The 13,352-nt window shown below is 35.0% G+C and overlaps 2 protein-coding genes across 5 annotated transcripts; both read right to left on the reverse strand.

The window, feature by feature from the left end:
- Nucleotides 1-3,402: 3,402 nt before the first annotated feature.
- Nucleotides 3,403-6,388, reverse strand: LOC132603007 (uncharacterized). Of its 3 annotated transcripts, XM_060315874.1 has the most exons (3): nt 6,233-6,388; nt 4,505-5,301; nt 3,403-3,771 (listed from the first exon to the last, which is right to left on the reverse strand). In XM_060315874.1, the coding sequence occupies exon 2, from the start codon at nt 5,254-5,256 to the stop codon at nt 4,516-4,518; it is 741 nt and encodes a 246-aa protein (XP_060171857.1). In that variant the 5' UTR covers nt 5,257-5,301; nt 6,233-6,388; the 3' UTR covers nt 3,403-3,771; nt 4,505-4,515. The 3 variants fall into 3 exon arrangements, with proteins under 3 accessions (XP_060171857.1, XP_060171843.1, XP_060171850.1); XM_060315860.1 differs by lacking the exon at nt 3,403-3,771 and having other exon boundaries at nt 4,042-5,301; XM_060315867.1 differs by lacking the exon at nt 3,403-3,771 and having other exon boundaries at nt 4,042-5,301; nt 6,198-6,267.
- Nucleotides 6,389-7,178: 790 nt separating this feature from the next.
- Nucleotides 7,179-13,185, reverse strand: LOC132603001 (uncharacterized). Of its 2 annotated transcripts, XM_060315856.1 has the most exons (11): nt 12,707-13,180; nt 11,892-12,082; nt 11,738-11,798; nt 11,348-11,396; nt 10,613-10,667; nt 10,441-10,528; nt 9,491-9,609; nt 8,932-9,057; nt 8,117-8,210; nt 7,596-7,750; nt 7,179-7,416 (listed from the first exon to the last, which is right to left on the reverse strand). In XM_060315856.1, the coding sequence occupies exons 1-11, from the start codon at nt 12,897-12,899 to the stop codon at nt 7,357-7,359; spliced, it is 1,191 nt and encodes a 396-aa protein (XP_060171839.1). In that variant the 5' UTR covers nt 12,900-13,180; the 3' UTR covers nt 7,179-7,356. The 2 variants fall into 2 exon arrangements, with proteins under 2 accessions (XP_060171839.1, XP_060171828.1); XM_060315845.1 differs by lacking the exon at nt 11,738-11,798 and having other exon boundaries at nt 10,613-10,690; nt 11,250-11,396; nt 12,707-13,185.
- Nucleotides 13,186-13,352: the final 167 nt, after the last annotated feature.

A 13,352-nucleotide genomic window follows, 5' to 3' on the forward strand; every position in this document is an offset into this window, starting at 1 on the left:
TAGAGAAAATAAATTAAGAATAAAGTGCCTACTGAACTAACTAATCAAATCTGAGAAAAGTGGTTGTACCAATGATTAACGTAAAGTTAGTTAAGATTAAGCATGAAGCTTCTTTTTCTTCTTATCTTTACTAATTGGTCATAATTAGCATCTCCCAAAGCTAAAAAGATCAAGATATTAGGTAAGTAATTAACTAAAGCGAATCTTCATTGTAACGACGCCAAGATTTTCGTTTGAAAAGCAAACAAATTATTTTAGTAGTTTAAACTATAACTAATAAAGTACAGTAAAATAATTCTCTACTTCTGGGTTCAAATGCTAAGACGCTAAACGCAGGGTTGTAACCAAAACTTCATAAGTACACTCTGTTGCATACAGTGATACAAAGAATAATTTTAATTGTGCATTTTATACATATTGCAATAGTGTAGTAGCGGAATCAGAAATTCATACAAGGTGATTCAAAAAATAAAATAAATTAAAGTGTCACATCTAAAATCTGAATCAGTGACATAAGACAATTTTGAACCTTTTAGTCATGTATAACCAAAAAGATTTGTTTTTGCTCTATTCAAGCAATACAATTTTTCCTCGAAGGAGATTTAATTGAACCCTGTTGGCTCCTGTTAGCTCTGCCACTACCAAGGCCATTCTAAATCTATTTAAAAACCTTTACACAATCGATAAAAGGCAAGTTTACGCGACATTTTTTTATATAATGTGTAACCTGGTTCTAAAATTTACATGATTTAATTTTCCTCACCTTTTTTAAAAATAAGCTAGGAAAAAAGAAAGCGATTAAAAATCAAAATGAACATCCAAATTAAAATCTAAAATACACGATTAATAAAGAACATATGTAGCGTTCTTTGACATCAATACTTTGGAGGGGAAGAGTCAATTATATGTTTGTACTTTGCACTGGGCAAACGTTTACCATGGAAGTGAAACGAGAGAAAAGCTTCTCAAAAAGAGATTTATTTTGTACTTTCAAGTTTTTCTTAAATGTTTTGATCCTCCATCGGTGATTAATTTCGAAAAGATTATAATGACAAAGGCTACAAATCTAAGTGCCGATCCTCATGTTGCCTCATCAAATAACATAAAAGTTGGCCAATTGATAATGACATGTAAGAAAGAAATTTCTGCTATTAATGCTTCGGTTGAACTTGGACCCTATGCAGTGTTTGGTTTTCGTTGCATAAAAATATCAAGAGGTTCACACAACAAAAGGGGTGAGATATACATATGCACGGATGCACCGACTATTATGCTTCCTATTTTTTGGTCAATATTTTAGCTTCCCAAATTAAGTAACTAATCATGGAAAAAGAATGTACTACCTCCATTACATATTAGTTGTCCACATTACTAAAAATATCCGTCCCAAATACTTGTCCATTTACAAAACCAAAATAGAATTAATTAATTTTTTCTATTTTGTCCTTAACATTAATTGTTTTTTAAAGTAACCACTATTAATTAGAGTGCAATTAATTGGAGAGATAAGAGTAATGTAGTAAAAATACAACTTTATTTATTATTTCTTAAAGGGTGTGTAAAGGAGAAAATGAACAAGTAATATGAGATGGAAGGAGTAGTTCTCATTTCTTGACTCAAAAGAATTTAATAGTAGTATAATAGAAGGATAATTAGAGGTCTCAGGTTAGACCAGGTCTTGGGTAATGAAGTTGTTTTTGTTAGGAAACATTTTACTTCTCAACTATATAAGACTTCTTGTTGCAAAAGTGGGCTAAAGGTACTGAACACGGAATGAGGAATAAAAAAAAAGGATAAAGAATTTGCTATATATTCCTCGCGCACATCCCTTAGTAGGTTTTTTTTCTACATACCCGAGAATGGAAATTTTATTTCGGGGTTAAAAGAAACACAAACTGGTGCTTTTAATAAATAGTACAGGACAAGGACACGAGAGCATTAAGACCTATGGACCATTATTCCTATAGTTCTCATAGTGACTTGTACATCAATACTGATATTATTTACTATTTTGATTTGATGAAAATTGCTAGTATTGAAAATCTAAATCAAGGTACATTCCGTCATTTCTTTTAAGAAAAAAAGTGAATTAAATCTAGTCCAATAAACGCTGTAAGTTGGTCAGATACTCAGATTGATTATTGACAAGCAAAAAGTACCAAATATAATTTGGATAGATGAATTTCTCTCTCCCTCAAAAACCCAAGTAGCAATATTATAGAGCCCCACAAAATGACTTGCTTGTTGTCAATTTAAATTTGGAAAACAGCCAATCATCTCTCATTTATTGGAATACATGATGAAATACTTTGTTTTATCATATGAATACTTTTTTTAGAGCCGCGCAAATCACTTGAATAGTACTTCCGCCTTGTTTTTTGACACTCCAAATGCCTATCTCTAGCTTCTCCTACTGTCACCACTAAAGTATATTAGAGATCCCTAATATTAGATAATTGTTTAAATGCACACGGAGTATTAAAATACATTATGAAACTAAATTAAGCATTTATGATATTGAGGATTCGTATAACCGACTTCTAACACAATTGTTGTTAATTTGATACGTACCCATAGAGGTATATTCAATGTAAAGTATTTAACATCCAAGCATAAGGAGGCTAACTAATACTAATAGTTTTGTCTAAGAAAGAAACAAATCGAGCACTAAGCTAAAATGCATTAAATTACAATGCTAACTCCTACTACTATTGGGACATAATGAACGTCAAACATGAATGATCACTTCAAGAAGGGTTTGGCTTATCAATCATGATCCTTGTCCTGATATTGATGTTTCATTTTCGACTCGTCTTATAAATTCATATTTCTCTAGTGGTTGAGACTGATGGCCTTTCTTGGACACTATTGGACAGAGATTTCTGTGAATGAGAATAGAGTTTTAGCTTGTGGGATTTCCTAAGAGAACGCATTACGTTTTGGTTCTAAGAAAATAATTCCAAAAATATCACAATCTCAATATACCAAAGTGCTTTCTCTTCCTTATGGTCGAACTATGAAGAACAGTAAATCTCTCAACATAACTTTTTTCCCCAAAAATAAGTAAATTTTAACACCGAAGTACAAAATAATTGCTGAACGATGGGTATAGCTGAATTATTTTTTTAATCATTATTTACAAGAGAAAATTAGGATCCAACTTTTGGACACAAATTGTCACCTTTGATAATAGTAAAGAAATTGAGTCTGTGACAAGATTGAGACGCTTAACCAAGTCCAATTGTTAATAACTCACACTATTCTAGATACAGCAATAAAGAAACTAGTTAAGACTCGTTTGTATTGGCATTCCACGTGCTATGTTTCTGTAATTGTTAATCCAATACACAGTAGTTACTTCAAGAGGAATGAAACTCAGAAGCTAATGTAGGTCCTCTATGATTTAATAAAGGATTTAAGTTACATAAGAGTTCAAAAATTCTTGTGCATTTCAATATAGTTCAACTTGGAACAGCAGGTTATTTATCATTGGTTATCAAATAGTAATACTTAAAACTTATTCACTCTCAGCCATCTTTAGTAATTGGACAAAGGCCCACCCCCATCAGAGTAAAAGTAAATTGTGTGTATTGCATTGCAATAGCGTAACATCAAATTTTGGGAGCCCAGCCCAAGATCAATCTACTCAAGCAGTGAACTGACTTTCATCCCTGATTTGCTTATTGATAAACTTGCAGTGTCTTTGAGCTAACTGTGCACAAAAGGGATTACCCTCTCTCCCATCCTCTCTCCCTTACTCTGAACTAGACACTGTTGAAATAACATTAGGTGAGTTAAATTGATGTAAATGTTAAAGTTGTTAACTTCCCTTCACTTCAGTAAAAAATCAACAGACAACAGCTTATACTAATTGAGACAACTCTTTACAAGTCTAAATGACAAAAAGTTTCAAGAGAAATACTGTTCTCATGGATTCTTTCTCAGGTTTAATTTACAGTAACATGTTATTTTCACATTACGAACAGATGGATTTACTGAAGAAGCTAATTTTTATATAACTATTCAACAACAGTAGGAGTGTAGCACATCTTTTACTTGGAATTCGAAAGAAAATATTCAGCTTCCTTTAACTGGAATATCCAATTCATTCTTTTAGCAAGTAGAAAAAAAAAATAGACCAAGTAGCAACAACAATCGACAAACTCTAAAAGTTTCCTTGTTCTACCATCAACTAATCATCACAGATCTATTCTGAAAAATTAGAGGCAAAATGAGTCACTTGGAGGGTCAACTGCTCAACTGTATTCTTGTAGGTGCTCATAAATTAATTACTTCTTCAAGACTCTCAAAAATAACTAGTATAGTCACCAAGTCCAGCTATACAGAGGAAGTAGCTCTGTAGCTGCACCTTGAAGTAAACAAAAGAACTGATGCCTCTACACCTTGAATGAGAAAGGCCCATTATCATGCCTACCAGGTAAGTTCTCTACATACTTGTGAGGAGAAACCCAAGCAAAAAAATTTGCTACAGCATGCAACAAACCTGTTATTTCACTAGTTTTCTTGCTCGCCGGGACGCCGATATGGCAAGAATCTGTGGTCTTTCGAAGCATTCTTGCGCCTTTTCTTCTCAATATATGCTTCCAGTTTGCCAGATGCTTTGAGTTCCTTGTATTTCTCAATAAGTTTGCGCTTCTGAATTTCAGAATTTTTAAGGTAATAAGGTTGTTTCCCTTGCTTAGCAGCTTCTCTCTCTTTCTTCTTGTGCTCTTGCAGAATCTCTTTCTCAGTGTGCTTTGTTCCGGCTGATTTCAATTGTTTGTCAATCCAAGAAATGCGACTTTTCAGTTCACTTATCTCTTCTGGATCATTTAATTTCCTCAGCTGTTTCTTCAGCTCCTCTTTTTCTGCTGGAAGATTATCCTCGTAAAGAAAATTGTATCTCTTTTTGAACCGTTCTACGTCGAGCTGGCCAGTTAAAGACTCAAAGCGAGGGTCACGCGTGGCCTTTTTAGGAACTTGGATAATTTCCCTAAATCTGCTCACTGGCTTCTTGCTACTCATCTCCATTGGCCTGTTCTTGTTTGCTCGGCTATTTTTTCCTTCTGAATTAAGCTTCCTATACACTGTATCTGACCCATCAGACCGTGCTCTCTGCAATTCCTCAAAGGTCACATCAGCAAGCTCCTCCTCTATTTCCTTTGCGTCCTCATCTTCAGACGAAGATTCATGTTCATCAGAGTCTTCAAATTTGATTTTACTTGAACTGGCAACAGCTGGCTTGTCTTTTCTCATCTCAACAATTTGATTCCGCTAGAGAAAAAGAACCTGAGAACTTTGCTGTAAAGAGAGTGAGAGGATCATTTAGAACCTCCATGATAGTGGCATATACCACAAACCTAACAAAAGAATATGTACTATGTCGGCATACAAAAAAGCCAATGCCAACTTTACATGACTAAAATGTAAGTAGTATATGCTCAAATTTAAGTTTCTTCTTTTGACAATGGTTCTCCTTCAAGCTCACAAGATACCTTGTCAGCTCGACTAATCCACAAATCACGAATGCCAAGTCTAAGCCTACCATACCACCAGAGTATTGTGACATGTAACTAGGATGTGAATAATGACATCTCCATGTTATTAATTTTAACTCTCAACTTCTTAGTTGTCCCCTTGGGGTGTTTAAGTCAATTAGTTCAGCAGCTAGTATTCATTTAAAAGGAGCAAAACTCAGACTTTCAAAACAAATAGTCTAATACATAACTCTAAACCCCAGAAAGGTCTACCACTCATCTTGCTAATTTTACTGATACGAATAATGTTTAAAGCAAAAGGGCAATAGAGAATCAGTTTTTTTTTTTTGCAAATTTATCGTCCTTCCTACTTTACACATACAATTTGGATATTCAAACATTTAACAGAAATACATACATACAGTGCAGAGCAAAACAAAACTGGTTAAGGTTTCATAAGAAACCAACTCAGATAAGGAAATGCAACAGAAACGCAGTTACATCGATCCAATCGTTTAACATGCGAAAGATTAAAAAAAAATATTGACGTGCTTCTTCTCTGGAATATGTAAGTATGAATTTATTAACAAACAAAATAAATATCAAAAAGAACGAAACATGATCCTAAAATTTCACACTTTTCTAATTCCAAAAATTGACGAAATTAGCAACAAAACCTAAGTAGATACTCTTTAATCACACTCCAAAAACCACACTTACAGTTTTGGATCTTAAGATTAGAAATTAATTAGTACCTTAAAGAGTGAAGAGCCGTCGAGGAGCAAGTGAGAGAAGCTTTAGGGTATTGTAGTTTACGGGTTGTCTCGGCCCAATTCAGACTTGGATCTTAAGTACAAGGTCCAAGTTCAAAAGACCAAAGTTTTCTGCTTTTTCTACACCTGAAAAAAACAGGTAGTATAAAAATAATATTCTCCTTCGAACTTTTATATAATGGTAAAATTTATTTAATTTCGTTTAACATATTTATCTATAATCTTTTCTATGTTGCATTATAAAGAAAAAAATCATGAATGTTTTGATTATATCTCTTCTACAACCTATTTATAATTTAGGCAGAAATTAAAAAAAACAACAAGATATAACCTTTTTATTGTCTATCATGGTTAAATGCTAAAACGTTTTGTACAGAAAGACCGTCTTATCTCAGCCCATGAAGTTATCTCATAATCAAAGTTCAGGTATGTTGCGATATAACTTAATTTTTACCAAGTTTTATGCGTTAGGCAACACAACCAATTTTTTCTCATGTAAATGGATAACATCGCCTTATTATATGATATATTACGATTTTCCAGGAAATGACGCATCCCCAAAAGTGTTTGATCTTGAATTTTTGTTCCCACTTAACAAAATCTTTAAAATATGACCTTACCTTGAGAAAATTCGCTAGGAAGAACTTTTGTTGCTTATCAGACATAAGTTCTAGCTTTTGCCTATAAGACAGAATTTATAATCAATTGAGCAGGTTCACCGTTCCTGAACTTCTAGCTTATATGCAAAAACTAATTTATGTCCACAACTTATGTCCGATGAAAATTTTTCTAAAGCAGAGGCTATTTTTTAAAACTTAATAAGTGGGCCAAAATTAAAGACGCCTCTTATGGAGGCCATTTGTGGCTTAACCCACAATAGCATATTATTGACTTGTGTTGAATGCATCTTTTTATCTATCTTGAACTATTTTGTGGAGAGTTAAATGCTTTTTATTAAGGTAGTAATCCATCGTGATTAACCATTAGTCAAATGCATAGTCTACGAAAAATGATAACAGAAGGGAATGATTCCTACAGTTAGCAAAGTTCCCTGTTAAACAAGAAAAAGAAACATAATCCAAAGATTAAACTGTGTCTTCTGCTATTCAGTGCCTCCATCCCTTTGAATGGCCATCCTCCATATAGGGCTCAAGAAAACCAATAAACTGCATATCCAATGGAAATTTCTTAGTCTCCACCAGCTAGTTTTTGAAAAAAAACCAACCTCAGCTACTTTTCACTGACAAGTGATCAGACACTCGTGGAAATTTCGTAACAACTGTTTTATGTTATATAAACTTTCATGAATGGTGAAACAAGAACATGAGCACTAAGCGTAGTATACCTTACTTCCATCTTTGGACCACCGTGCACCATAACCATTAGCAACCCTTATCTCAAAAACAACCCCATGTGGTGGAACAACATGCACATTCATCCAGCAGCAACAAGTTATCAAGTCGCTGATGACATCAAGGGCAACCCTATTTTTGTCGGAATCTGGAAAGTGAAAAAGATGAGACAGTAGCTTCTTACGAAGAAAAACTAATCGCACAAAGAGAATTCTTGCTAGCAATATATGATCTTATTCTATCTCCTTCTCCACAACAGAGAGGTACATCCTGCAGTGCATAAGCTTACTCCACGGAAAGGCAAAAAAGTCACAGATCAGGGAATAAAGAGGCTAAATGCACCCATGTACAATATATTAATGATTTGTCTCATGGGTCAGGTGATGACAGGAATTGCCTTCCAGAAGCAAAATGATACTCGCAAAAGAAAAATAACAAACATAGCTCAAGCATCAGAATCTCACATGCAACTCAAGAATATTTAGATTGAAGGGCCCTGGAATGAGGAACTAACCACTTCCAGAAAAACTACCCCAGTAGCTGTCGCTGCTCCTGTTCACATGCTTTGACAATGCCCTCGCTCCATCAGTCAAGGTACAACCTTTAGCCTGTTGCAAAGACAAACATTAGAGTTACTCCCGTATGCAAATATGAAGAGATCTCTTTTGTAATGCTCCTGCTAGCATCTGTCTAGCATTCAGTAATGCCAGAAAATAAGTAAAACCAATTGGCAGACAACAATGGAATATCCTGGGAAGAGGTTGCAACAAACAAGATCCATTGTTACTCTCCAAGCGTGGGATTTGGATGTGTGCGCTTAACTTCATTGACTGTTTTTCCAATTTTCTTCCTCTCTCCTACTTCTTTTAATAGGTCAACATTTTATCCACCATCCCTCAACCTATCCCCTCCCATAAACACAAAATATTGGTAACAAAAAATGGAGGGCAAAATTGCTATATTTTAAGCATAGGATCGGCATCAGCAAAGATTCCCAAACTATTTTAGTATAACAAGTTCAACTCCTGTCCTCTGGTTCTATCAAGTGGACCTTTGAGATTCTATCTAACTTGTCTTGCCTTACTGTTTGCTTCTATTAGCCAAGAAATGCAGCAACGAGCTTTATGGAACTTCAGAAGCAGCGAAATACAGTTTTTTCTCATCTAACTGTCATCTCAATTTACTTATATTAGAACAATGTATCTCATATCCTTTACTTTCGACAATCATAATAACATAAAGCAGCTTATTCACAAGCAAGCAAAATTGTTCCCAGGACTATTTCACAAGGAGAAAAACTAACAACATAGTCATCAGGTCATATCATACATTTGGATTATGTGGCAACAGAAATGATGACATTAGAGTAGATGCTGGTGGTGGAAGTGCCTCAGAAACTGTTCCAACTGTGCATACAAATCCTAAAAGCCTCTGAACACCTGCATAGCTGAGTTCCTGAATGAAAATAGAGACTCTGAATTAGGACTTGACAAACATCTCGGCTATCTATATATGCATCTGAAACAAATTTATGAAACTTTTCTTTTATCTTGTGAAAGAACTGGCACCATTACAAAAATAGTTGGCTTATGCATATCACTCTCTTGGACTAAAAAATAAGTTCCAAATACTTGCGGTAGTCTTCAGACAGAAGGGAAGGTCAGGAAAGTATTAAGTCGTCACTTTCTCTCGCGGAAAGTGACTCACTTTGGGGACCAGCATAGAAAGATCCTTATACAGGTACAACAAGTTATTGACAAAAATATCTCAAAGAATCATTTCTAACTTTCAGGAGAACACAGCTGTAATGGTAGCAGTATGTCATTTTGACATAATCTAAATACTGTACCTCCAATGTCAAGATAAGTAGAGCTGAAAGCATACTCACAGAAAGCATGGAGCCCAGATAAATGGAAGGCTGAGAAACCAGCTTCTTAACACCGATAGCAAGAACACCATTTGACCTTTCTTTCTCTTCTGAGTAAAATTTCCGGTAAACTTGGACACCTGCAATTTGCATGTTTATACAACTTAGCTTTCATATAAGGAACATCCATCATAAAGAGTTCCTTATTGATTATCCATTTTACTCATTGCAAGTATTAAGAAGTTAGCTACTAGCAGAAAGTAGCAAAGCCCAGTATATAATTAGCCTCACCATCTTTTCCTCCATATTTACAGATAAAAAATGGCTCTACCAAGTACCAATTAACAGAAAAAAGAGAAATGAAGGCTTTCACCTCACATATCAGTTATCACTTGAACATATAACTTTCTAAAGAGCAAATAGGTCTCAAACGGTCCAATTATATTACAGTTTCTCTGGTAGATTTCAAGAAACCAACTATCACTTGGCTTTTAAATTCTAGTCGCAGATAGCGCGATTAGAAACCAAACTAGGGATGATAATAGTTATTTAACAATACCTCTTTTTTTTACTCTCACATCATTAGAAACAGCAACACATTTACAGAGTTGAGGTAGTAAAATGATGAGCATCAGATGTATGGTGAAAAGAATAGGAGAGATTGAGAAGGGAAGCCAGGATATTTAAGATAGGGATGACAAACCGTGTACCGTCACTCATTACCCTATAGGTGAATTGCCAAGGAACGATTCAGGGAGGGGAACCCCCCTTTACCGTGGACAGTGGATCAAAGATAAACAACGATCTAACAGAAGATACTACTCTTAGATTCCAACATAAAATATTTGGTAAACATATAACCATAAAATATCCTTAATCGTCTTCCAAACATATTAAAAGTCCCTACAAACATGCAAGATATATGGAGTGAGAAGTAACATCCTCACCACCATACAGTAAGAGATATCTACCTTCTTCAGCGGTATCAACTCCAGGAAGAACTTCTTGAAGACTCTCTGCTTCTAACATCTCGCGAAATGAATGGTAATGATGGACATCCTGCAAATGGGCATCTGTTCAGTCGACTATAACAAGTAACCAAGTGATACACAAAAAAGAAATAAATGTACATGGCGAAAGTACCTGAACTTGAAGAACTAAACATTTGTTGACGAGGATGAAAGCACCCGGTTCAATTCTAACATCCAAAAAAGAAATCATCTGAGAGAGGAAAAAGAAGAACATATTCTTTTAGAAGATCAATGTATCAAAAGTACTTCCTGTCATTTTTAAGCAAATCCTTCTTTTAGAATGAAAGAATATTTCTCGAAGTTGAATCGTGAGGGTTCTGGTTTCAACACATTTGAAAATAAAACAGGACTAACTTTTCGGCACTGTACTAAAAGTGGTTTTATCATGAAATGCAATATCAAAAAGTCACGGGAGAAAAACAGTGAAATACAAATGTTACCTGTTTCAAAAAATAAAAGGTGAAATACAAGCAAACACGTTAAGCAAAAACTACTAATAAAGAATGTCCCCGTGATCTAAAACATTAGAGATGAAAATTCTTCCGGTGATGGAAACTTTGATGAGGGTCAGTATAAAACAACCGTACATGACTCCTTGGGCATCCTCTTCAGAGCATCTAAATTATCGCATACCACAGAAAATCAAACGCTAACCAAAGACGGTTTTTTTTTTTTGACAATGTATTCTGAAGATAGTATTTTGGCACATGACTTGATTGAGTGGACTTACTAAGGCACACGAACTTAACTGATTGGAGACTTTGAGAATCAGCATTAAGCACAACAAGTTTAACGAGGAGAGGGCAGAAGCAGTCAATAGAGTAAGCAAAATGCATGCAAGTCATACTTATTATAATGTCCAACAGCACACCTTCCTTCAATTGTTTTCTTTCCATCTGCAAATAATTTCAAACACCTATAAAATAATTCAACTATGAAATCAAAGGGAAAAATGCATTACAAACTAAAGGAAATTAAAATCTATAAAGGGCAGCCCGGTGCACTAAGCTCCTGCTATGCGCGGGGTCCGGGGAAGGGCTGGACCACAAGGGTCTATTGTACGCAGTCTTTCCTTGCATTTCTGCAAGAGGCTGTTTTCACGGCTCGAACCCGTGACCTCCTGGTCACATGGCAACAACTTTACCAGTTATGCCAAGGCTCCCCTTCAAAATTAAAATCTATGACAAGGTGAAAATTAATTTTGATATGAAAGCAATAGATCCGGATATTTTTATACTTCTAAGCAGGGAGAAGTAAGGCTCCTGAACATGGATTTCAAAGTCCACAGATTTTAGCACCTGTAGTTAGCAACATCCAATATATATTAACTTCAGAATAACGTATGAGTAACTGAAACAAACGGAAGAAACTCTATTACATGCTTAACTCACATTGAGCAAATGAGAACCTTTTTCCTTTATTAAACTAGCCCAGTCTTCTTCCTTTTGCTTCAAAGAACTACTTTCTTGCATTTCTGCAAGTTTGTTTTCTGTCCTTGGCAAGGCTTCAGAAGAAATGGCCTCATATAAGGATGCTGCAAGGTGCTTGTATAAAGGATATAACGGAACTCCTACGGAAAGACCTGTCTTAAACAGACAGAACAAGAGAAAGAATTATCAACTTGATAGAGTGTCAACTATCCAAAATCTGGAAAAAGTAGTACAAAATAATTCTCATTGCATTAGTCAGCACCTACTCTCGGAATAACACCCTAAAGTGATAGCCCTTTTTCCTATATAAAAGCAAAGATCCGTATAGACAATCCCATCTAGTTGGCTTAAACTAGTTATCGGTGTTTGAAATAAGTGACATTTTGGAAACCCGACTAAAACTGCAAACAAAGGACAACATTTTTCTTTATCCGAAAAAGGAAAATTCTTAATGTTTAGTATCAAGTTGTTCATGACTGAGTTAAACCAACTCCTACAGTTATGGCAACAATTAGGTTTAAACACTAGAAAAGAAAACTGTCAGCTAAACGCTTTATACATCCATTGTATGCCATATTTTTTAATGGCAAGGTAATCACATGTCAATTATTTAAAATTCAAGGATCATGCGTTTGTATTAATAGAGGGCATAAAAAAAATAAAAAAAAAACAAGTTGCGTAGCAAATGAGTTAGTTCCAGTTCAGTTGCTCAAAATGTGGTACCACAAAAAAGAGTAACAGAGATAAAACTCAGGAGAGGCGAGAGGCAGAATTACCACTAGTGGAATTGGGAAGTAGGTTGGAAGAATTGTCTTGTAATAGGGTGGAGCAGTAGTCTTTGTAGAGATCCAAGTCAATTTCAAGAGTGCTGTCTATGGAAGAAGCAAGTGTGAACCTCAGCAACTCTTCTATGCAGTCTTTCAGTTGCAGTGACGCTCCAAATCCTGGTGATGTTGGTTGAGATTCCATGCTTATCGACTTGTCCTGCTCTATAATCTTGATTTCATTTGACTCTGTTCATATGATTCTTCCTCTTCAAATAAGGAACACAAGTGACGACGTGATTTGTCTTTTATGGAACTTTGGAAATTGATAATCTAGGAAACCTTTGACTTTGAGGATATGCTAGTTAACAAGATTCTCCTTATATTTGGACTTTTAAGTGATTTACAAGAATGACCTGGCCGGTCCTTAAACTTTTGACACTGCTTGCCCATAAAAAAAAAAATTCGCTAAGTTTTGACTTTAGATCATCAAGATTTGCCCACGAAGCATCCGAGGTCAAAAGTTCACGGCAGCCCATTTTCAAATTATGTAATTTCCTGTTCACTTTTAAGGTTTATTTTTTAAAAAAAGATATTATTTAATCCTTGAACTTAATATAAAAATTCAGTTTAACAACTAATATAATTTATATTTATT

Source organism: Lycium barbarum, chromosome 1 (assembly GCF_019175385.1).
Source record: "Lycium barbarum isolate Lr01 chromosome 1, ASM1917538v2, whole genome shotgun sequence".
Classification (NCBI taxonomy): Eukaryota; Viridiplantae; Streptophyta; class Magnoliopsida; order Solanales; family Solanaceae; genus Lycium; species Lycium barbarum.